This window comes from Thunnus maccoyii, chromosome 24 (genome assembly GCF_910596095.1).
Source record: "Thunnus maccoyii chromosome 24, fThuMac1.1, whole genome shotgun sequence".
Lineage (NCBI taxonomy): Eukaryota > Metazoa > Chordata > Actinopteri > Scombriformes > Scombridae > Thunnus > Thunnus maccoyii.
Window position 1 is genome coordinate 17,454,677 of NC_056556.1, and position 26,725 is coordinate 17,481,401.

Consider the following 26,725-nt stretch of genomic DNA (forward strand, 5'->3'; position numbering starts at 1 on the left):
AAAGATGCAAGAGTGGATTATAAGTTTCTGAGTTTTTGTAGTTGGAAGTAAGGATGCATCAAAGGTAATACATTTGTGGTCAGAGACAAAATCGAACTTATTCAGCAAATTAAGAGACATGTTCAGGGTAAAAACTAAATCAAGAGTGCACGTGCGGTTATGTGTGTCAGCCAGAGACATGCTGCACATGGTGAAAAGACTTAGAAATGTTTAAAGAATTTGTGGCAAATGAGTTAAAAGGATTGTCAACATGAATGTTAAAGTTACCACTTATAATGGCCCTATCAGATTTAAGCACCAGAGAGGACAGTAACCCAGAGAATTCAATGAGAAAACCCATATTTGAATTGTTGGGTTGATAAATGATTACACAGCAAATTGGGTCATCACACACAATTTCAAAAGTTTAGATTTCAAAACTGTTAAAAGAACCAAAACTGAATGGAGTACAGCTGAAATACCCCCACCACAGTCTGTTAACCCAGGTGCATTCAGAAAATTATACCTGGGTGGTCAGAGCGCTACTAAAGGGGACATTCCCCAGATTTGAGCCAGGTCTCAGTAAGGAGTAGGAAATCAAGGTTATGGGATGTAATTAGATCACTGAGAATGAAAGATTTATTTGACACAGACTGAGAGTTTAAAGTGCAAAGACAACTGGAATAAGAAGCTTAGCTGAAGTGGAATTACTACAGCAGACTGTAATCAAATTATCTGACCCAGCAGTTGAATACACAGAATGCATATGATAGTGGGTATTAAATCAAGGCATAATCCTAACAGGAATAGTAATAGAGGGAATATTTGACCAAATTTGTATTGGCACCTGGTATAATGAATTAGTGGATTCAGATGTATCTCAGGGCACTTTCTTTGTCTTTACTGGAGTGTTTGTTGTCTATAGTTGTGTCTCATGTTGAAGCTGTATGCAGCCTGGGTTATTATAAGGGGAGAAATGTCTTTGTTTTGGTGAATAGGATGTTGCCTGTGTTTTCAGTTTTAAAAAAAGAAGGGACGATGAACATGTCTTTTAAATGTTATGAGCTATTATAACATCTGTTGTCTTATCAAAAAATATCAATTTAAAAAAACCCTATTTAGTCTGGCTTTAACACACAGATATCACAGATCTTCCCATCTAACTCTACAAGAGAGCAAATTTCCCAAAATGTCGAACTATTCCTTATAATATAAACCTTATTCTGCTGAAATACTAAAACTTTCCAGAATTTGGCTTTGAGCTGATCAGTTACCATATCCTTAAACCTTTTTGTTTACCCAAAAACTGACCAGACATGCAGGTTGTCTTAAATGTTGCAGCAGAATAAGATCAGGAGTTGATGAAAACTAGAGGACCTCTTATTGTTAGGAAGTAATACTCTATTGGATTCGACATTGACTTTTTAGAGTTTTTTAATCTTTCTTTGTAATAAATAATATTCTTCCTGCTGTCGGCTTGAGGTTCTTTTTGTCTTCCTGCTTCTTCGTGTCAGTCTCTTATCCTTTAACTTCCTATCTCTCTGTCTGCCCCATCACTCTGTCTCCCTCTGTCTCTCTCTCTTTGCCAAAGGCGATAGAAAGAGAACGGCCAGAGAAGTACCGAAAGCTTCAGGAGGCAACACGCACGGCGCAGACCCTGGTGGAGCAGGGTAATGTGCACACATACACACACTCATTCACATGCATACACACACATGCACGCACGCACACCCTGTCTGTCCCCATGGCAACGCCTCCACCTGTCCCACCCTCTCTCCTTGTCTCCATAGAAACACTGATAGAGAGAGGAAGAGACAGAACGAGAGAGGGAGAGAGATGTTTCTTCTCATCCGTCCTCTCCTCTGTCCTTGTGCAATTGTTGGGGCTTCTGAAAGCAGAGAAGCACTCAATTTATACTTTTCACTTTTCTTTTTTTTTTACTCCTGCTATTGCTTTAACCTTCATCCAAACAAAACATGCCAGAACATTCTTCAACTTACTGCACTGTGTGCATGTGTGTGTGTGTGAAAGTGAAGGAAAGAGAAAGACTTTATATCTGTCCTTTTATGTGCCAAAATTCTGGCAAATACTTGATATGTTTTACTGTAATATGAAAGATTCTTTTGCACTGGGTGACATATCCTTTCATTACAAAGAGTATGGACATGTCTGTGGCTCTCAGCTTTTTTATGGGCCTAAAACCAAGACCCAAACCCAGTCTGTATCCACACCTCTCAGACCCGACCCGACTGAACCTGTCTAATAGTTGAGACCTAAACCCAACTCAAAACCCCAGGCTGTATTTTAGTTATTTCTTCTTCAAAGACAAAGTTATATGCTTGTCTTGGTGAGACTTATACAAAAGGCACTTATAAAAAATAACTAATCTGACAACAACAATAGAGCAACACAGAATATGGCACAGTAGCCCACCAGCACTAAACATACAGCGTTATAACTTCTACTAGTCAATTAGTCACAGATTTAGTGACACATTGAAGTCAAGTTACTTGAAAAATGTCAATATCAATTAATCATATACATTTCATATTGTTAATTTAAAAAGTTATTAATAACATTATTTTATTAATTAACTCAAGAGCAAAAGTAATTAGTTACATTATGCGTTCTACAGTCCAGACAGTCAGTATTTGGACAGTTAGACATTTTTTGTTCTTCAGGCTCTGTGCTTCAGCATATTCAAGTTGAATTAAAGTAATGGATGCTACATTTAAGTGCCAAGTCTCAGCTTTAATTTCAGTAGGTTTAAATCAATGTAGACAGAACTCTGTTGGAGATATAGCCCTTTTAACACATATTGGCCAAAGTGCAGGGGTTCAAACATAATTTGGACACTTGGCTACTAAATGTTTCTTGAGCAGCTGTGTGTCGTTTCAACATTAGTTCAGCACAAAAGAGCTTACCTTTGGCTCAGAGTTGAGAGCTGCCATTTAGGTTGAGGTGGAGTTGTCTGTCAATATGAGGGGTGAAGAATAATAATACAATACAAAGTGCTTCACAAGGGCAGCAAAATAAAACAGAAAAAATCATAAAATCATTAGATTAAAAAAGAGATAAAACCAATCCAGTGTAAGATAAAAGTCAAGTAAAATCCAGAAAGGCTCTCTGATAAAAGTATGTTTTAAGAAGAGATTTCAAAGGAGTCACTGACTCAGCCAGCCTGATTTCCTCACGGGCCCTGACTGCAAACACACTGTCCCCTCTAGTTTTCAGTCCAGCTTTTTGCCTGTGTACTGGCTCATATCACACGATGAAGAAGATAATAATGAGACCAAAAAACAAAAATATCTATTAGAGAGATATCAAAGGTAGTTAGTTTGCCAAAATCAACAGCTGGGTACATTCCAAAAGAAGCAGGTGCACACAGGAAAATTTGAAAATGGTAAATGAGACGTGGCTGGCAGAGTCAATCTCCTAATCTCAATCCAATTGAGCTGCATTCCACTTGCTAAATACCAGACTAAAGGCAGAGAGCCCACAATAAGCAAGAACTGAAGGTGTCTGCACTAAATGCCTGGGAGAGCATCACCAGGGTAGATACAAAGTGGACAGTGATTTTTCATGTCAAGGACCCCTAAACTGACACAAATTAGACCACGGACCCCCATTTGATAAGATTTTGTCCCAGGGTCCCCCATCTGGTAAGACTTTTGCTTTTAGATGTTTTATTACAGAAAGTGTAGTGGTCATACATTCTGTCATTGTGTTACTTATGGAAGGAATTATAGTGAAAATAAATCATTCCCTTTTTTGCTGGGAACCCCCTGGAACTCACTCAAGGACCCCAAAGGGTCCCCACTTTGAAAGCCACTCATCTATGGGTCCAAAACTTCAGCCAGTTATTGATTGCTGGTCTCTATGTGTTAAAATGACTAAATCCCCCCACAGTTCTCTCTATACTGATGTAAACCTACTCAAATTAAGACTTGGCACTTTAATGTAGTATCCATTACTTTATTTCAAATTGAATGTGCTGAAGCACAGAGCCTGAAGAATAAAAATGTGTAACTGTTCAAATACTTAATATATCTTTTGTTATCCAGCCCAGCTACTAATCCCTTACACCACTTGTGACTTGTTACTTCATGTTACTGTCATATATCATTAGGTAACGTGTAACTGCCTAACATTGGTCACAAATATATAGTTTCATTGTTTAAAAGGCTCAGTAATTTTCTAAACCAGCTGATCACTGTAGTTTTTAGCAAACGTTACTCAAATGGAAGGGAATAATGCATTTGTTGGGGCCTATTTTCAGCAGCGGATTAATACACATTTTGTACTCTAGAGAGTATTTCTGGCATCAGGGTGGCTTGTGGGTGATTGAGTCAAAATAAACTACAGTGTGTGTGTTCATGGTAATGAAGGAACTTGTCACTGAGTGCAAGAGTGTGGCTCATTGACATGTTTTTAACAGTTTTTAGAAAACAGTGGAGCTCTATGGCACAGAGTAATAAGATATATCAGATTTAAATAGTCACACAATACTCATTAGTAGATCAATTCATTGATAGATTTGGTCTTTTCATGGAATTTGTTGACAATAAGAAAAAATACAGAAATATCTTCATTTATACCCTCATACAGTATTATTTTATCCCTATCTCTATCTTACTCCTTTTATCATGTTGTTCAAATGGAACTCGTTGCTCTATTGTTACACTGTGTCGTTGACTTCTTCAGGATTACATGTGATGCCACTTATTAAGCATTAAGCTTATGCTACTGTATTCATAATAACCTGTAGTGGAAAATAGCATCAGCCAAACACCTGTAAATGTAAATGGGACATAAGAGAGGCACGATTACAGGAAGAAGAAGAAATCTTGAGCCAGTTTGTATGGTTGTATGCCAGATGAGACATGCAAGCCAGGACGCCGCCTTTTCCAGTTTCAATTATCATCCAGCCGATGGGGTTCACTTTGCCCTTTTAGAGACAGGAGCGTGAATCCATCTTTGTACAACTTTAACATTGATTTTTCCCTCCTGGAACCTCTGGGAGGTTTTCATTTTCCGGGCACTGGAGTTTTACGAGCACTTCAAATTGGCCATTTACATCAAAAAAATGTCAGTTACCGGTGAGCGTGAATGAACAGTGAGATGTGTTTGTGTGTGTGTGTGTGTGGTTGTGTTCAGTGGGCAGGCAGATAAACAGTTTTTGGACCTTGCATTTCGTGTGGAATATCGATGGCTGGCCTCACCTCTCCTACAGATGACATTTACCAGATTCTGTGTGCATGGCGTGTGTGTGTGTGTATTTATGTCTGTCCCCTACAGAGAGATGAGTCGTGCCCGTGTGAACTGTGAAACATGTATCACTGTGTTTGTGTGTGTGTGTGACAGTCCTCTCTCTTTCTCTGTCTTTCTCTGTCTGCCCCCGCCCCCAGAGGGGACTCGTGCTGATGACATTGCCCAGGCAGCGGAGCAGCTGAACCAGCGTTGGGTGGGATTCTGTGCCCTGTTGGCAGAGAAGCTGGCATGGCTGGCTTACCAGACAAAGGTACATATACACACACGCACACACAGATTATTAGGCAATTATTTTCATATTTTGTGGAGTCTGTGGACTAAAAATGGACCAATAAGTGTTGATATGTTACAATGGCATGAGATTTTTATGGTTTTTGAAACAAACAAAAAAGTATTGTTTCTGAATGAATGTGTTAAAAGTGCAGGTGAATAGCACAGAATGGAGCTCTAGCCAGCCCTTTTATTATGTATTGACTTTAAACAACAAAATTGCTACCCAGTTACAGAGTTTGATGTGATATGACTCATAGCTGTAGATGGAGTTCGGCCATTCTGACTTATGCAATTCTACTGCAAATGAGGTTTGTGAAAGTTTGTGACAGTTTGTGAAACAAGACAGATGTTGTGTGGGTGTTTGTTTGTGTCTTTGTGGGAATTGAAGTGACCCCATCTTTATTTAAAATGTTTTTTTGTGTGTGTGTGTGTGTGTGCCCTGCAGGTGCTTGCCTTCTACAGCTTGTATGAGCAGTGTGAGCAGGCTGTGGACAACAGTGAGAACTGGCTCAAAGTTCAGCTGCCTCCAGCATCTGAACCAGAACCTCTCAGAGTACAACTGGACAGATGCCGGGTGAGTGAAACGAAGTCAAGTCAAGGCAATTTATATAGCACTAAATCACAACAGAAGTCATCTCAGGGCACTTTTCACATAGAGCAGGTCTAGACAGTACTCTTTAATTAACAGAGACCTAACATTCCCCCATGAGAAAGCACTTGGTGACATCAGCAAGGAAAAACTCCCCTTTAACAGGAAGGAACCTCAAGCATAACCAGTTGATTGGCGGCCAGGGGGAGACACAGAGAACCACAGCAACATCAATAATAACAGTAACAATAATAATAATAGAAATATGACAAATAATAATAGTGGTAGCAGTGAGCAAAAATGACTAATAATACCAGCAGCAGTGGATGTCAAGTTGGACAGCAGGAGGAGGAGAGAAGGTGTCTAAGGTGTTTAAGGTCAAGCACAATAACTTTGGTTTTATCTGAGTTTAGTAGCAGAAAATTGCAGGTCATCCAGGTATTTTATGTCCTTAAGGCATGCTTGGAGTTTAGTTAACTGATTGGTTTCATCTGGCTTCATTGATAAATATAATTGGACATCATCTGCATAACAGTGAAAATTTATGGAGTGTTTCCAAATAATATTACCTAAAGGAAGCATATATAAGGTGAATAGTATTGGTCCAAGCATAGAACCTTGTGGAACTCCGTGTCTAACTTTTGCATGCATGGAGGATTCATCGTTAACATGTGCAAACTGAAATCGATCTGATAAATAGGATTTAAACCAGCTTAAAGCTGTTCCTTTAATGCCAATTAAATGTTCCAGTCTCTGTAATAGGATGTGATGGTCAGTGGTGTCAAATGCAGCACTAAGATCTAACAACACAAGTACAGATAGAAGTCCTTTGTCGATGCAATTAGGAGGTTGTTTGTAACTTTCACCAGTGCTGTCTCTGTGCTATGATGTATTCTAAATCCTTACTGAAAATCCTCTAATAAACTACTCTTATGTTGAAAGTCACACAACTAATTGGCGACTGCTCTCTCAAGGATCCTAGAGAGAAAGGGAAGGTTAGATATAGGTCTATAGTTGGCTAAAATGCCTGAATCAAGAGTAGACTTCTCAAGAAGGTTTAATTACAGCTACTTTAAAGGACTGTGGTACATAGCCTGTTACTAAAGACACAGATCACATCTATTAAAGAAGTGCTAACTTAGGGTAAGACTTCCTTAAGAAGTCATGTGTGTTTGAGTGCAGCCTTCTTCAAAACAGTCTACCATTCTCTGCTCACGCCCATACTAAGAAACATTATATAGGGGAACTTTATACATGGTCATTGATACATTTCTTTGCATAAACATGGATGTAACATTATTATGTCAACTATTTAATATTAGATTTACTTATACAACATTTTATTTGTTTAGGTCACTTTATCATTGCCTTAAATTTTTTGTTTTGCTTTGTTTCATTGTCTTGTTATAATTTTATGTCCTAGTTTTATTTCTTTTTTACACAGTATCTATATTTATTTGGCTTATTTGAATTTCTGTCTCCTTTCATGCATCTGTTTGTCACAGCTATTTTCTGTAAGTATTTTTATGTTACCCATACCAAGCCCTAGTGAATGATTCTATTTCTCCCCCTTTTTTTTTAATACTTGAAAAATGGTGCAAACAAATGAAGAACAGTCAGTCGACGTAATACATTTCACCATAGTTTTTGTTTTCAAAGCTTACCCTTTATTCAGTTTAAGTCTTTTCATCATAAAAAGGTCATTAATGAATATTTTTCATCATAGTGTTTGTTGATGTATTAAACACTACATCAGAAGGATGTTTGGGGGGCATAGACTGTGGTACATATATATACTACAAACTATATACCAGTTTTTATTTCAGAACCTGCTATATTTACATTAGAACATGATGTTATTTCTTCTATTTAAAATAATCCTTAGGATTTATAAAGTGAATGGATGATACCAATTCCAAACTGTAGTCTTGTTTACTTCATATTAAAAAGAGTGACTGTTAGAATCAGTCCAGGTGAGTTGCAGGTAAGTAGTTAAATATTCTGAACAGAATTGTCCTGGGGTTAAGGCCTTAAAAACAGCACAGTGTTATCCCCCCATAACACCAAGTAGGTTAACACTCTAGCCTAAAGCCAAAAGACACACTGCTTATTCATGAATAATGCTAGAAAACAGAAGCATTTATAACCTCCACAGAATATATTTTCATAAGCTGACAGTTGGTGGCATGATTTGCCATAGGAAAGGTTGTTTTAAAAGTTTTAGCTTAAATATTTTATTTTCTCTGAAGTCTTTTCTGTTTAATATAAAGATAGGATCTCTGGAATCATTGATGTATGGGAACAGGTCACAGCAGGTGTGTGTGTTCTCCATTTGAGTCTATGTGTGTGGGTGTAAAAGTGTGGGCACACTTGTGAGGGAAACCTTGTTTGTGTGTATTAGTCAGCAGTAGAAGCTAGACATATCTTTGAAAGAAAAGTCAAATTTCAACACTCTTCCATCTCTCCTTTTCTCTCAGCTTCATCTGATAATTTCCCTGTCATCTTTTGTCTGGCTCCATTCTTATTTCTCTCCTTTTTTGAAAGCTCCCCATCCTTGCCTTCTTTCCTTCCACTTATGTGCATGGCCCCCTCTCTGTCTTTTTGTCCTCTGTCTGACTCTTCTCCCTCAGTCTTGTGCTCCTGCACTTTAATCATGCCTCCCCTCCTCTCATATCTTCTTTTTGAAGTTTGTTTTTTCCAGACCTGCTTGTCACTTCTCTTCTCCCATTGCTAAGATGTTATTGCAATGAGTCGTGAATGCGCTTTAAGCCTCCCACAAATGTATAGAAACATTTGGTTTAAAAGAATGGTTCAAGATTTCCAAAAATGTTGTTTTTCGCTTTCTTGTGAAGAGTTACAGTACATGACAAGATCAATTCCACTTTTGACTCTGTAAACAAAATATGAAGCTACAGCCAACCAGAGATTAGCTTAACTTAGCATTGAGACTGAAAGCCAAGGAAACAGCTAGCCTGGCTCTGTCCAAATTTTAAAAAAATCTACCAGCACCTCAAATTTAACTATTTAACGTGCTATATCATGTTTTTTTAAATGTACTCAAACAGAAATAGTAACGGTTTTACAGTGAGTTACGTGCTGTACCTATTTCTTGGCTAGGCACAGTGACTCCCTGCATATACCTCCTCTTAAAACCACAACGTGTCATTTTTACATTTCAGTTTATGTATATATTTAAGCTTTAGAGATGTGTATTGGCATATTTTTCAACCTCGCACAGAGGCAGGCTAGCTGTTTTCTCCTGCTTCCAGTCTTAACGCTAAGCTAAGCTAATCAACTCCTACCTCTTGCACCATAGTTAATGCACAGACATGAGAGTGATATCAATTGTCTCATCTTACTCTCGGCAAGAAAGCAAATAAGCCTTTTTCCAAAAATTCCTTTAAACAATTCTTTTAAATGAGTCCCATGTGGGTTCAACTCGAACTATCAGAATACATTAGCAGGACCTCAAAAACTTGCAAAAAGTAAGGAGGTATAACTACAGTATTAAGAAACATAGCAACACACAAACTGATCCAGCAGAATGCAGAGTTGATTTAGCAAGTGCAGCAACTTTATTGTGTTTCTGTGAAATCCCTCTCTTTCCATCCTGGAGCAATTCTACAAATAACAGAGAGGCGGTTTTATTTATTGAATAAATAAGCCACTCTAGAAACGAAAATGTGTACATGAGCCAATTTGAAGCTGTAGGATACCCATGATACTGAACCCAGTGTTTCCCCGCGGATAAGGCTCTATATATCGAGCAAATGTGATGGGTTTTGTTTGGACCTTAATGGTGAACTGAAATTTTACTGATGAGAAATAACGTAAAGTTAAACTCTGAGGAAGGTTCATGATCTCAATAGTTTACATGGCTGGTACACAGACAACCATAGCAACTCATTATTTTAAATCTGGCCCACCCTCTCAGTCTGTTACTGTCAGCTTTACTGATACAACCACTGTCAACGTTATCAGCAGCTGTGCTGCAGATAACATTTAACTTTTACAGCTGTCAGGCGCTTCTGTCTGTATTCCTTCACTTCCTGATGTGCCTTCTGGACATTAGAGAAGCTTCTGTCTTAAGGTGTGTGTATGTGTGTGGATTAACCCACTTTAAAGAACACACACAAGTCTTTGAATACAAAGATAAGGCTTCTGGAGCTCATTCAAACACTTTTGTCCATCACCCCTTTCATGTTGTTTGACCAACCCAGTGGATCTAAGAGAAGCATACAGCACCCACCCGATATTAAAACACAATGCTCTGAAACCACCACAGCATTTCAATCCATCTAAACAACAGGCTGAACACACTTACTGAATACTTTGAACAAGTAAGTTATTATGTCTTGGAAATGAGATTGCCTTGAAAGTATAAAATCATAGCTTATCAGCTGCAACTAGGAACAGCAGGCCTACTGTATCAAGCTTTGGCTTTCTCCATATGTGGGAACAGTGTGCATGGGGCTGTAGGATCAATACTCTGTATAAATTGTTTACAGTAGAGGGGGGTGTCTCTGTTGTTAGTCTTTCCAAAACCAAAAAACAAGAACAAAATTGTCAGAAATTGATTAAACTATTTGTTTGTCTGCTCTAAAAGAAGCTGCAATTGTTAGCATAGCTCCACTGTGTGGAAGCTGTCCTGGATGTTTCACATGAGTTTAATGATATTAAGTTCAAAAAGTGTCAGCGCCATATTTACCAAGTGCAAATATGTGCAGTCAAATGCTGTTCAACTTTAGCTATTTATTTTGGTGGTGAAGACAAACTGGATTTTGAAAAGTATTAAAAGAATGATTAAACTATATACCTGTTCTTCTCTGATGATAAAGCAGTGATTTCTCCTTCTCCTCTCAGTGCAGTTTGAAGTTCAGGAGAAATAGTTTCACGGTTACATTTTGGTTTTGCTGAGCTGGTCCAATTTCCTGCTTGACTTCCTATTGATTAACATTCAGGACTGTATTTAAACATTTCTGTAAAATAGAACTGATTAAGCACAAGGCAAATGGAGTGGAACTTTGAAAATGAAAACACAATACTTTTCCACAGATCAGTTTTTATTGTACTAGTCCATATGGATTAAACTGATTTTTTTCTCATCAATATCCTGCATGCCAACAAGAAGGGAGTTGGCCAGTGTGGTTGACTGACAGTCTCACCTCCTATCTGTTCATCCATGATCTGACCTTCTCTCTCCCTCCTTGTCCTGGCAGGAGGAAGTGGCTCGCCTGGCCTCACTGCAGCCCCAGGTGGAGCTAATGGAGAAGCAGCTGAAAGAGCTGAAAGAGGAGAAGGAAGGGGAGGACCCTGCAGCCTTCCTGGACGCCGACATCAACGCGTTCAAAGAGCACTACAATAAGGTCCTGGAGGATCTGAGGGCGAGAGAGAGACAGCTACAACTGGGTGAGAGAGGAGTGATACTGATTCACTGCAAAAACTTAATCCCAGCACTTCATTTAGTTCAGAGCAGAGGAGTTGACCTTGTTTACTACACTTTTTTGACCCATGTTTTTGTGTAGGTGCCTTTAATTTCAGCAGTTGATGGGTACAGTTTGTCAGTAATTGCTGCTTTATTAAAATTTAATTGAAAGTTTTACATTTCTTATTTTTATAAATTTGGACATCATGCTTATGCTTCATCTTATGCTACTACATCAGCTTGACTGATATATGGGGACTCACCAATGCCCTGATATTGTCTAAACCAATCATCCGGAAGTGAAAAAAACATTAAAGCCGCATCAAAGAATTTGAAAAACCCAAAAAAAACTCACAGCAACGGAGCCTTGATCTCTGACTTAAGGCCTGGTGACACTAGCATTTAAAATTGCATAATTTTATAGCAAAATCAATTAATTTCTATGAAATCACCAGGATCAGTGGATATGCTCATGGAAGCATATCTGTGCACATTTTTTCACGTCAAGGTGAAATTTGACCAACAGCACACCATCTTCACCTTTGAAGGAGAATCCAAAACGGAGGAAGTTGTTGTCGGTTATTAGCTGTGTTGCGCCATCCACTTTTATTTAGCATCCACTGCTCCACAAAAGAGCAAAGGTTTTGAGACAGTAATAAGACAGGAGTCAATGGTACCAATACAGCTCTTCAACTTATTATCGTGTTAGCGACCAAGCAACAAGCTTGCTAACAGACAGTTGGACAGTCATGGATCAAATTCATTTTCTGTTGTGACCAGGCCTCTATCAAGTTCTCTTCTCTAACATGTTAGCACACTTTAAGCGATGAGGGCGTCCCATTTGAGTGCTCTTTTTCAACAGCTGATGATCGTAAGTCCCAGTAAATTCTTTTATCTACCTAAATCTCCTAGTTTGCTACAGTAGGTGATCATCAGCTAGAGCATATTTACAGTCCTCTTAACAAAACTGCTTGGCAGGGTTTCACTATGACATTATGGCAGCCATGTGGATACTGCATATGTGTGGGTGTTTGTGGTGGAGAAGCAAGACTCCAATTTTAACATCTAATTCCAGACTGAAAATCCAACTAAAATAAAATATTACAGCACTGACTATTAATCACTCAGTGCTGAATGAAAATCTGAAAGTTTAATATGTAGTATTATTAGGACTTTGTAGGCAAATCATTGGATATATGGATAACAAATGGCTGCAGACTGGATGCCCTACAGATGTTTAACAATGAACTTGAAGTAATGACCTGTTGCCAAATTGGACCTAAAAATTCCATGGAAAAAAATGTGTAAAAGCCTGAGCATTTTTATCACGCAACAGATTACAATTAGAGCTAAGTGAAGTTTGATATTGATGTATATCCTGTGATAAAAAGACGAGTCCTGCTAATTTGATTTTGGCAGCATACTGGGTCTGGTTCCTCTTTTGTGTTTTCTGAGACTTATATAGACTTCCAGTACCTCATCTTTTCAAAACTGAAAAATCACCATTTTCTATTCATATTTTGACAGATTTTTCAGGCCTGTGTAGTACTCTTCATTCAGCTCTTCGGAGGATATATGTGACTATTCAGTTTTCTGCTGCTGAAAGTCAGCCTTGACAGCCTGCTGTAGCCCACACATTGTATCAGACAGATTTGGAGTGGCAAATGTCTCTACCCACAGCAACAACAACCCAACATTCAGTACAGACACACTTGTCCCGGCTTTTGGAAAATGGAACGAATCCATCGAGATCACGCAACACACCGGCATCCTACAGACACGTCTTACAGTGTGGGTAGATGCAGGGATGAATAGCAGTACTGTTTCCATATGATCTGCTCTCCAATTACTACCTCAAGCATTTATTTATTTGACACCATACAGCATGGCATGTGTTGTAGCAGATTTTTAAAAAATAAATAAATCTGACACTTATTATATTACATATATCGCTGATATTATAGTTATTATTTTATTTCACTGGCTGAGTTGGAAATGGACTAAAAGATTCAAACATCCACTATGTATAGCCTTGATATAGAATAATACAATAGCTCTGATTGAACAGCAGGATGCACTGCCTTTTAACTGAATGAACTCGATGCAACAAACATCCACCTTGTTGACGTGTCCTTGAGCAAGATACTGAATCTCTGCCAGCTGCAGCTCTGAATTAATGCTCCCTCTGACCTCTGACGTCTGCATAGAGAGGGCAAGAGAAAAGAGAATTTCCATATGGAGATCTGTAAGGAGTTATTAGATTTAACGCTGACATCAAACACATATTTGGGCCAAAGTCCAGATGTGCCTGATGTACCTTATATTCAGACTGAGCACTAAATACATTTTCATGAGATAGAAATGCATGGAGTGATAGTGTAAGGAGTGAAATGGATACAGCTTTGAAGAATTATTCATTCAAGTTGAAAAACTTGAGAATTCAGCTGACATCAGTAAAGCAAAAGCTTCAAGCTGGACTCTCCATTTCTCTCCACTGCTGACAACCCAAAAAAACTGTCCATCGGGTATTTGTAACCAGTGTCCATCTCACAATAACATAATGTAGCACAGATTTCTTCAAGAGGACACGATTCTGCCGTTCCAGTCGTTTTTGTTGGGTTCTTTTTTCAAGAACAAGTACTGGCTTGCAAGAAGCCATGCTTTAATCTTTCTCTCTCCCTCTCTCTGCCAAGCTGTTTTGAATCAAAACTTCTCCCTAAAGTATTTTGCTATAGAAAATACCATTTAAAAACACAGCCATGAGGCGCCCCAGTAGCCCAGCGGTCACGATGCATACCACATAACCATCTGGCCACTCTCTGCCCCTGTCTCCAGTCTCTCTGCACTTCCAGCTGAAGGCAAAAACTGCCAACAAAATAATATTCAAAAAAAACCAGTCATGATCAGTTATTTTGACAGGAAAAAAACAATTTATCATGCAGCTGTTGAATAAATTAAAACAGAGTCAGCAGTACGCCTCGATGTCAAAAGAAAAATGTCAAAAAACAACTTCACAAAGGCTCTCCTTAACTCTCCATATGTCCATATGTAACATAACGTCCAACACTTCACCAGCTGGCTAAACCTCTTCCATTCTTCACCAGTTCAATTCATTTAAACTAAGTCCCACTTGGTTCTTTAGACTTCACAACACACACATAAAAATAACTCCTGTAGATTCCAGGAAAGTTTTAAATTATAAAACCTTCCTGGTTGAAAAATTCACAATACAAAGAGTAATAACCGGCCATGTGAGCAGATGGAGGTTTTACAGATGTCTCTTTTATAATGGAATGGGTAAAATGCTTTTTGAGTCGCAGATTTTTTATTTTTTTGTTGTTTTTGTTTTTTGTTCTAGTACTACAAGAAAATTACCACAAATTGGCTGCAAAGGCCGAGTGGCCAGCTCTCTTAATACAGCCATATTTTTATATATATATATATATATATATATATATATATGAGTCCTGCTTCTAAGGTAAAATGTTATTGGTTCATTTTAATGTCCCTCTGAAATGTTGCTTTGTTTTGTTATATTGACAAGGCCATCTACAAATTATAGAGTGACTACCTATGATGGAGCTCCCTGACATGTTTATCACTATTTATCATTATTGTCTCTAACACAGAAACATTTGAGTGGTATTGGGAGGGTTCATTTTGACCTAGAAACATTTAGATTTTTTTAGCAAATCATTTTGAGAATACAAATAAATATAACATGAGAAGTTATACTTTACACAATGAGATTTATGTCATGTTAGGCTCTCTGTGAGGAATCTAACTGTTCCCTACTTCTAACAAGTAACGCTGAAGCACATTTACAAGCGCTTTGCATTTTCAGGTAAAAGGAAATCAATGAAAACGTCATTCAAAGTGCCACCCTGTCACTAAACATGCTAACATTACATGTCACCAGGCCAGTTTTAGGGCTACTTTACAAGAGTGACTCAGACAAATGTGTGAACGTGCCTTCAGTGCTCACCCATGTGGTTACACCTTTTCACCTGTCTTCATGGTGAGCAGCTAGTGAGAGTGTCAGTGAGGCTTTTAGTCCAATTTACAGTGCCACTCTCCACTGTGTGTGTGTGTGTGTGTGTGTGTGTGTGTGTGTGTGTGTGTGTGTGTGTGTGTGTGTGTGTGTGTGTGTGTGTGTGTGTGTGTGTGTGTGTGTGTGTCAAGATCCATGTGCTTTCTGTGACTTGGTCAGTAAAAGCAATGACAATGAGACTTAATGAGATAGAGAAAGAAGCTGAAAGCTGCAACCATCAAGACAAGAAAAACTAAATCAGACAGACGCTGTGACAAAACCAGAGCGGATAGCTGTTTATACCAGTGAGGGAGAGAATGATGGAAAGAAATGAGAAAACAAAAAATATAGCCACTGAGAAAATGAGACACAGAGGAAGAGGGGAAAAAGGCGTTGAAAGAGAAAGAGTGGGAAGAAAGGAAGAGAAGGAGAGGCAGCTGGAGAGAGAAGAAAAGATAGAGAAAATTGCTGACAGCCAAGCAGACAAACTATACTTCTTTACTCACTCAGACAGCTTCTACCCTCGCGCCACACACTGCGCTTTTCTCACCCACGCCACGGGTGAGATATCCAACACACACACGCATTCCACCGCTTACACACAGACGGGAACAGGCGTGCGTGCACACACACATACCGACAGATTACTGTGCTGAATTCCTGAGGGCTGCAATGGTTGAGAAGCATATAGAGAAGAATTTCTCTGAAAGGAATTATTTAAATGATATTTTCCCTTTTGTGGTTTTCTTTTCTCCTCCTATCTCTCAATACAGTTCAGTTCAGGTCAGCACATTTCCTAAGTCAGGTCAGTTCCAATCAAGGAAGCTTTATCAGCAAGAATGGGAAAAAAAATAAATAATACTGAATCATTTCTAAACTTTTAGTCCTTTACATTAACCTGAGAAGCATGTTATAGAAATATATTTCAGTAAATTGAAGAAATTAACATTTCACATGTGAAAAATTCGCAAATAGGAACCTCCTGACATACTGTAAGTCCAGATAATGTTAATAAGAACTATTTTCTTGGCCAATGCACTGATAGTATTCAATGTGCAGTAACATTCCCCTGGCTCAAGTCATGACGTCATTCAGAACTCTGTCTTTAGTGAATGGATTTGATGATGAAGACGAAAAAATGAAGCAGTTTCCTGGAGAAATTGTGACTTAAACAAGGTTAAACAATTATTTTGTGAGCATACAAAAGACCACAGCTCCCATGAAAATCAACACAGGTACTTCCATCGTTGTAATGTGTTTTTTTTTCTCCATGGTTTTGTCACCAACACTCTCTTCTAAAGTCAAATTTTCAACTTTTTAGCTGTTTTCTCTGCTGTCTAAAAACTTTTCACCATCAGTCTGTGGAGCAGATGGTCTTGGGCTTATGGGAAATGCTGTTCATCAAAGGCCACGAAAAAACATGAATACTGAATAAACAATATACCCTCCTCATGTAAACATATAGAGTGAACAAGGAGTGAGAGAGGATCTGTCTTAATGCTGGATATTTTGTTATTTACATCACCACAGATGTCAATAAGATTTTGAATGAGGTTTTCTTACTTCTGGAGCAAAACCCAGAAGTTCAGTTTCACTTCAGCTCTTTATTACAGATGTAATTAACAACAGACCAAGGTCCAGTAACAAAAGCTAAGATTTAAATCTCATAAGCCTGCCAGCTCCTTTACACATATTAGGCCTTCTGCCTAAATCTGATAATAGCACCTCCCCTGTCACTTCAAAATTGGCACTGCTAAATCTTAGATCTCTCATTAAAAAGACTTTCATTATAAATGACATCATTAGCGCTCACAGTGCAGGCTGCTTATTGAAACATCACCCGCCAACTGCAGCTTTGCACATTGCACTGAGGGTAACAGGAAGGATGGAGGGATTGCAGCTATATATAACAACATGTTAAGCTGTATAATCTGCGTTTTGAATATGTAGGATTGTTTAAGTCTTCATCTTCAGCCACACTCCTACTTGCCAGTTGGTTGCCAGTGTTGTATGTTCTCGTATTTTATTTATTATCGTCTCATGTCACTTCTTGTTGTACTCACTTGAACATAAAGCACACTGTGTTTACCTTGAAAGAACTGTGCTATATAGATAAAATTGCCTTGTCTCCAAACCTACACACATTCCAACCCAGCATCTCAGCCTGTCAATAAGAATGCAGTGGTCAGATGTGTCAAATGCTGCACTTAAATTGACTCAAGCTTAAATAGAGCACATGCTAGCAAAACAGGGCTTTTGGATTGGATTTTTTAAAATTTATGTTCAGGATTGTGTTTGTGTTTGATTGTATTTGAACATTTGAAGTGTTCTGCACAGATCACCTGATGCATCTCTCTGTCTTCCCCTCCGTTCCTCCTAGTTTTGGAGAGCTTGCCCCCGGCTCGATATAAGGAAACCATATCAACGCTACTGGCATGGTTACAACAGTGCGAGGCCAAGCTAGCCATCCCATCCACGGCCGTTACAGAGTATCCTATTATGGAACAGAGACTGAAGGACGTTCAGGTACACACACACTGCCACACTCAGGTCTACAGATGAGTGATATATTCTTGTTTTAATATCTTATCCGGAGGCTGTGTACATTCAGAAGTAATAAAAGTTGAGGTTATGTGCTGTCAGGGATAAATAAATGTGGAAATTTATCTTCGTATCTTTTGGCATGAAGATATCATAACAATCTCTTCACACTCACATGGTTTTAAGGGGCAGTAAAAACACACTATAGACTGTATTGCAACACACATATTTATCAATATATCTTCATTGAGCTATCAGTATTTATATGGTTGTGTTGTTGCAGTTGAAGAAGGAGGCATATTGAACTCTAAGTATGTAGTCACTCCATGCTCCATTATGAGGTTATTGCACGAAGTTGAATCAGATACATAAATGTAATTAAATCATTGTTTCTGATGCTGAAACAAAACAGACAGGGAGATCAGCTGTGAACAATGTTGCAAAGTTGTGGTTATTCACTCTCTAAATGAGTTGGATCAGCAATTGAACTGAGAGAACACACTCAAATTATGATTACTCATCTGCATAAAGATATGAATACATAAGCAGCATAAAGTCTTCTGTATGCTCTCAACATGTTCCTTCTACCTGATTGTGCAGTATGCAGGGAAATTAAATAGCTTCCTTTTATGTACATCATTGGGTGTATTCAACTATTCAACTAATTTAAAAAAAAAAACAATTTTGTTAAAACCCACTCCTCCTCAACCCGCTCAACTGGAAACTTCATTCAGACTTTTAACCAATCACCACACTTTAACACATTCATTCAGCTTTCATTGTTCTGTGGTGACTGCAGCTTCTATGTGGGTGATATGACACACTCTCTGTTTGAAAGTACAGTTCTTCAAATTTTTGCAAAAAAAAACCTCTTCAAACTCTTTTTATTCCCACACAATTTCAACACTTCATAGACAATTTATCCATCGCAACACTGACAAACTCATCCTGTGTCACACAGCTTTAACTAAAATTGCAAGTCCTGTGCCGCTCCAGTAGTCTACTGATTCAATTCCGGCCATGGACCTTTGTTGCATGTCATATCCCTCTTTCCACACTTTCCACTATCAAATAAAGGCAAAAAAAATAACATAACACATTACACTTTAACTGACGCTTCAATTGCTTTTACCTGATCCATGTCAACTGACATGTTACATTAAATTTGTTCTTCTTCTACACAGTTCAGCTACTTTCACATCATAACCTTCAACTGACATTTTAGCTGCTCCTGGTGCTTACATATATACCATCTGACAATTCAACTGCTTACAGGGCAGACACTTGGGGCCTTATTTTAACGATCTAAAACGCGCAGTCTGAAGTGCATGGCGCAAGTGCATTTAGGGGTGTCCAAATTCACTTTTGCCATTTTAATGGCGGAAAAAACTTGATGTACCAGGTGCGGTTCAAGGGGGTTGTCCTTAGTCTCTTAATTAATCATGGGTGTGTTTTCGGCATAACATGCAATAAACCAATCAGAGTGTCACCTCCCATTCTCTTTAAATGCCAGGTGTGCTTGCACCTCGGCGGATTGCTATTATGATGGCACATTTGCTAAGTAATAAAAAGGAGCGCTTCTCTGCAGAAGAAACAGATCTGCTCATGCGCAAAGTGAAAGTACATGATCCATAACGAGCACACTGGCCCCTGCTGCTCCTGGATTCTCCCGTGACCAGCCCCAGACCACTAGTTTAACATCCTGTTCATTAATTTGTGGCGAATGTATTTTCGTTTGTTTTTTGAAAAGGTTTATTTTTTTAATTACAGCTTTTGTTTTTTTAAAATCGTTTTGTTCAGTCATGGAGTAACAGGTCAAATCAGCAGGGTTTTAATTGCTGAAAGTATGGAAACCTGATCACTGTACTTTCAAAAATGTTAAAGAATATTTGTTAAATATTGTTCAAAAATTAAATCATTAATTTTAATCATGTAAAGAATCATCAACACAGTTATCAGGACTTGATGAGCTGCTGGCAGCAGCTAGATGCTGTCCAGATTTATTCCCTTCTTTAGTTTAATCATTGTTTCATTTATTTCCTCATGTGTTCCTCATGTCATCATGTACTGATGCAGCAGGAAAATCGATCTGTGTCTGATCCGCTGTTGTCCGTTTTTTTAAATACCTAACAAAGACACTTGCGTTGCACTTGATGCCACTTTGTGCCGGGCGTAAGATGGGGCCCTTTAACTGTAAATTTCTACTCATTTATATGTCATCTGACATTTCAACCAAATGCAACTCTTACTCATCAGCTCACAGTTCAACTGCTTTTAACTCTAACTTTTAAATGAGCAGATTAGCTGAATTCATCCCATACTCTTGAATTAAGACTTCAACCGCTTATCAACTGCTTTCATCTCAACTGACGCAAGATGTAACATATTGAGACATGTAAACTATTTGAACTTATCAGTTAGCCTATCAGGGCTTAGATCATTTAATGCAGTGTAATGTTGGAGGTTGGTATAATGGCAGCTAACTACCTGGTATCAATCACAGGTAATTATGCTGTTAGTTGGATATACTATGAAACTATGATCCCACCATCCTCTAGCAGTCAACCGTGATTCAGCTGATAGGAGGATTTGCTCTGTATCACTATGTATGCTCTTGACAACACTGCTTGCTCAAATCTATTTACAAATTCCTATAAAAGGCCAAAATGGGGCTGGCTCTATAATCATGTGAGGCTGTATAACACTGTAATCAGTTTTTACTACGAGTAGTAAAGTTATATTGCCACTGGCGGTGCCAAACTGCCAAAGCAGCACTCTTTTAAAGGATGCTTTTCCACTGCTCTTTGAGGTAGCAGGCAGAGGATAGAGAAGGGAGAGAAAACAGATTACATGCCCCATTAACCAAGAGTCTGATTCATACCCACAACCTAGTGTGGAAATTGTGTGATCTGATACACCAGGACATCCCCAAATCACTGTTGTAAACATAAAATCACTGTAGAATGGATCATTAAGGCAGCCAGGGTGTGCTTTTAAACAAAAGAGGTCATTTTCAACCAAGTTCACTTGGGACATAACCAAGTGTTAATGTCTAAGGAGTTTCTATAGGTGGCATAGTACAGTATATATGTTTTTGTCCTAAATTCTGTTTGTATATGAGTTTAAAACCAAAGGATAAATGAAACAAATCTCTAAAAGTAGCTGTATTGCTCAAATTTTATGACTTGAGCGTCTGATTGCTCCAGCTTCTACATGTCTCAACTTGAGTCGTATCACACATGGCATCAGTGTTGGACATGATGATGAATTGTGTATTTTGTTCTCCCTGGGACTGGGTTGCTCATTGTTGTTGACTAACTAAATCTAATTTGATAGTTACAAAACAGGTATACCAAAGTTTTTAACGTAAGGAAAGACACTTATACTTCATTAAAGGAAAAAAGCTAATGAATCTTTTTAAAAAATTTTAGAAGAATGTGAAAATATCATAAATGGATATGAATAACACTTTTGTAGCTTCTGTTATTTTATTCTATCTGTGAAAGGTTTTAGGGTATGGATTGACATTATTTTAACAATGCTGGTGCTGTTTTTTGTGTTTTTATACTAAAATGATATTATATTTACTTCCAATATTCCTTTAGTGGTTCCCAAAATGATAACTCAACACTTCTAAGCTGTGCTGCCCCTCCTATCAAATAAAACCTTTATTGCCATAACTGATATCCTTTTGGTTTATACTTTCCAGCAATCCTTCTCTGCATTGTGTCCCGCCCAAGCTATTTACTTAAAGGGAAAAGCAATTAAGGAAGCAAGATGCAATTTTTCATTGGACAGTCAGCTAATATTATATCACCAATATAAAGCAGCTTACTGTACAGTACATTCATATCTTACGGTAGTTTATTTTCTTGTATCCTGTAAACTGCCGTCTTTATTTAGAGCAGCAGCATTAACAGCAAGCTAAACGCCTCCTTCAGAAACCTAAAAACAAGCAGGAAGAATTTCAATTTCAGTGAAAATCAGTGAGTTTGTGAAGCCAGAATCTGCTTAACATGCAGAGAGCAGGCTAGAGCTGGTCTGCCCATGTGTCTGTTTGTGTGTGTGTGTGTTTGTCTACAACTCTGCAATTACGAGAGGCGGGTGAGCAAAATCCCAGTGGAGCAAATCAGTGTCTCTGTTTATCACAATATCTACCTCCAGATACACACTCAGAAGAACACACACACACACACACACTCAGAAATGCCTGTGCATTGTATGCCAACACAGAGGTGAATGCATACACACACACACACACATTTTTTTTTGCATTGCGTCAGTGCTAATCTGTATTTCTAGTCAAAAGAATACAAGGTCTTTTGTTTTTTTGTTTCCTACTTTGTTGTTGTTTTTGAAGTGTTGATTTTTATCTTCAACTTAAGTCAAAGTCACACCATAGAGTGTGTGTGTGTGTGTGTGTGTGTGTGTGTGTGTGTGTGTGTGTGTGCTCAGCCCTCTTAAACTTGATAATAGTGTTGTAGCATAGCAGGGAGATCAAACCTTGTAGCCTGAGATTAATTAAAGTTGATTGTAGATAATAATTAGGAATTCATTCTGCATACTGATAAGCCGTCATTAATTTTCAGCGCAACTATTTCCCCTTTACTTTGTTCATTAAAATAAATGAGCGCCCCCTCAGGTAGGAACTTAGTTTGAATGCTGACCCACTGTTAGACAAACAAAACGCAGATATTCAAAATATTCCTGACAGCTTGAAGAGAGGTTATTAGTAATATTATCCACAGCTACTGGTACAAGTTTTTAAAGACCTGATTGCAGCATTCAATCTCTACCCATGATTGCAATGTTATGACGTCATTTGTGAGTTTGCAGTAGGGTGATGTAGTGAGAAGAAAGTAGGTGTGGGCTCTATGGGGTAACAGCAGGTTTTCTAGGTATATTATCTAGATAGGAATGTCTGTTTTTGGCTAAAATGCATTAAAACTAACTAACTTAGGGCAAACATGTGCCCCCCCCACACACACACACTTACTGCCCTGTTTATGTGTATTTACCTTGTTGTCTTCACATTCCCACTAAGTCTGTGAAAACAGTACTCATATGATGGAATGATCCTTTGTGGACATTTTACTGAACACGATTTTATTTAGGAATGTGAGCTCAATATAACCTAAAATAAGCTCTTGAAAGCTTGGCTTAAATGTTTAATTTGGCTTGTTTAACTTGTCTGTATAACATTAAATGAATAACATGAATAAATAAGCAATAATTAAAATTTAGAGGGAAAAAAATTTGTTATTATTTATTAAGCATTTTACTTAATAATCAATTTCATCAGTACAGTGTTGGTGTTGTTTGGTCAGATCTGATTTATACTGCTGGCAACATAAGCAAAAAATAACCCCACAACTGTCCTCACTCAGCTCTGATTGGTGCATGGAAATATGTGACATCACCTTTTTCCAGCTGAGCCCTGCCCATTTCAAACCATTGAGAAAAGCAAGGACAAGAACACAAATACAGAAATCTCTCATGTGAAATAACCAAAAGTGTTCTAACTTTGGCAGATAATAGTGTCTTCATGAAGGGCTATCACTTATAGTGAGAGGCTGAAAATATGCTGTTAAATCTAACCTTACCTAATAATGCAGGACTATCCTCACAAGAAAACAATAGCACTGGTCATTTGTTCAAATGCCTATAACAACTTATATTTACCTGACAAGGACCTCTTGTGTCAGTCTAAATTATAACTATTGGCAGCCAAGAGCAAAGGCAGAAGTAGTGAGATGTTATAGTACCACAAGACCTCTTACAGTCTGTCCTCACATACAGATTTAAATTAACAACTCTCTTTCCTCACAAGCTAGAAGCTTGAGCGTGTTTAATGGAGCATGTAGTTTACATGTTCTGCTCTGACTGTAGCACAGTGAAGTAGTTAATTCCTGACTGATGTGTTTCTAGACATCGGCTTCAGGTGGTGGTTTTTTACCAACAGTGAGAGCAAAGATGTTTGGGTTGATGACAGTCTGCAGTCACCCCTTCCAATCAATGAGGGTAATCTGTGATCATGTGGAAGTTAAACTCTCAGCTCTCATCAGTGGGAGAGTTGCCATTGCTCTTTGACACTGTAGTGGGAGCTGTGGGATAATCTACAACAAGCAAACAGTAAGACCTCTGTAGAAGAAGAAAACAGGAAACACTACACATGATGGTTCTTTGTTTTAACTTTTACAGTGGTGGCATGTTGCTATTGCACAGCTCATGTGTTACGGTCTCTTTGCCACCTTGTTCTTCTTGTCTTTATAAATAATTATTGTTATCTGGTTACCAGTGTGTTTTGGATGGAGGTGGAAGAAGAAATAATTAGGTCAAGGGTACCACACATAAGCATCTGATTACAGCACAGTACAGTCAGTGTGGTGGTGTTGGTGAAGACATCCAGCTTTCTATTACAAATTTACTATTGTGTATTTATATAGCACCTTTCTAGTCCTGCGACCACTAAAAGCACTTTACACTACATGCCACATTCATCCATTCACACACACATTCATACGCTGATGGCAGAGGCTACCATGCAAGGTGCCAACCTGCTCATCAGGAGGAGTTTCTCATCATTCACACACACATTCACACATCAATGGCACAGCCGTCACGAGCAATTTGGGGTTCAGCATCTTGCCTAAGGACACTGTGATATGCAGACTAGGAGCCGGGGATCGAACAGCCAATCTTCCGATTAGTGGACAATTTGTTCTACCTCCTGAGGCACAGGCGCCCAGTAACAGGTTCTACAGGATCTCCAGGACATATGTCTTTGCAAAAGCTGGACAAAATTTGTTAAAAAGTAAAATTATTTACAGACATTAGAGTGTTGCTAAACAGATTGATTGGTAAGCAGATAGCTTATCCAGTGAGATGTCATCACAGTAATGACGGCTTGTTTACTTCTGCCTACACCCTTGATTCATCGTTAGATTCTATAACCAAGTAGTTTTTTTACACAAACCACAAACTTTCCCTGACTTTAGCCAATTCATTTTTGACGATGTTGTCCTTGTGATAGGGGCATCAGATCAGAAGACACTCATACTGTGTGGTTCATTTTGGAATGCAATGACAAAAAGTATTTCCTGAGTTTGGAGTGCATAAATGGTATAGCAATATCTCTTATTATCTACTGGTATACTGTATATGACCCAACCCTGTAGGATGAAGGCTGTCCATCAGCCAGAGATCATGAGTTCAAAGAGGTCATAGGAATTATTATGCTGTTTGGCATTATTCTGCATTGTGATGTATCACCTCCTCACCTTTCTCTTGGATCTCTGCTCTAATAAGGGAGTTCACTCATCTCAAAAGGGAAACTGGGACTTAGATTTGTGTCAGTACAGAAAGTGTCCATGTGAGTCCTTGGTTTCCAGTAGAGCTGGATAAAAATCATTGAGAGAAAGGAGAAAAGAAAAGAAAAAGCCCAAACTTTTAACAAAACTAACCCTTAATGTATCCCTTCTTGGGATTCAGTGTTGCAGCAGAGGGATTGAGGGTAAGCCATAGTAACTGACGGATGTCCTGTCCAGGGGTTGTGCTTGAACTAAGCTAAACTAAGCCTCTGAGCCACCTTGGTGTGAACAAGGCTTACTTCCCCAAAATCCTCCACTGAAACTTACCTCAAAGTTCACCAGGAATTCCCTCAACTATCCACTTGTAATTCACCCTGCACAACAGGGTAAGCAAAATCAAATACTGTGAAAGGGCTTTCATTACAAAATGTTAACAGTAGCAGCCAAGTGTTGTGGCGACTCATAACCTCTCATGCTCATCATCCCTCATTTTCTCATCTCGCCCCGCTCAATAACATAGAATGTAATAGACATGCTGGGAAAACGAGCTTTTGCCACACAGAATTTTAGCTCCATGTCATTTACATGAGGGATGGGAGCACGTATGATAGATGGTTATCCGATAAATCATATAAAGATGTGAGGCTTGTTTTCTACTGCCGAGGCGTAACCGAGGCTTGTTGATAAATGTGTCAAGCAAATGCCAGCTCGATGATTGATTTGTAGAGCACTGGGCAACTCTTTTCTCGATATAACACGCTAGAAGTGCATGAATTGACTTTTATAATCAGGGATATATCATATTATTTCATATCAGGATTTTAATGATGTAATGAACTTTGATTTTGATGATGAAATCAGCTTTATTTTCATCTCTGTCTACTCCCATTGCAAGCACAGCCGCTTTTTTTTATTTACACAAAATATTTCAAAGGACCCTAATAAAAAAACTGTAAAACGTTATCTAGGCCTCCTCCCCTTTCCATCTTTCAGTTAAAAAAAATGATACAATACGGTCCAGTGAGCCATTCAGACTTGTGTTTTCCCACTGTTAAACTCCCACACATTTCATTTCCACTCTTCACTCTATATCCACCCGGACCATTAACAGTAACACAACTGTTATTTAGACTCAGTTTGGATTTACCGTTTCCTTTTTTTGGAGGTGAGGTTCAAATACAGTTCAAGCTTTGACATTTAATTAATTTAGGTTCAAATATGATGCTGTTTTGTATATACTGTGAGCAGCCATCTGCCTACAGTCAACCTCACATATTTTCTGATTCTGTCTCTCTTTCTCATTCTAT

At 38.4% G+C, this 26,725-nt stretch overlaps 1 protein-coding gene across 8 annotated transcripts in view; it reads left to right on the top strand.

The window, feature by feature from the left end:
• dmd (dystrophin) overlaps positions 1 to 26,725 on the top strand; it is a 320,772-nt gene that overhangs the window by 171,886 nt on the left and 122,161 nt on the right. For all 8 annotated transcript variants that reach the window (XM_042405326.1, XM_042405321.1, XM_042405323.1 and 5 more), the window contains 5 exons: positions 1,571 to 1,649; positions 5,388 to 5,500; positions 5,969 to 6,097; positions 11,332 to 11,521; positions 17,948 to 18,093. In XM_042405326.1, the coding sequence (XP_042261260.1) occupies positions 1,571 to 1,649; positions 5,388 to 5,500; positions 5,969 to 6,097; positions 11,332 to 11,521; positions 17,948 to 18,093 (657 nt within the window). The remainder of the gene's footprint in view (positions 1 to 1,570; positions 1,650 to 5,387; positions 5,501 to 5,968; positions 6,098 to 11,331; positions 11,522 to 17,947; positions 18,094 to 26,725) is intronic.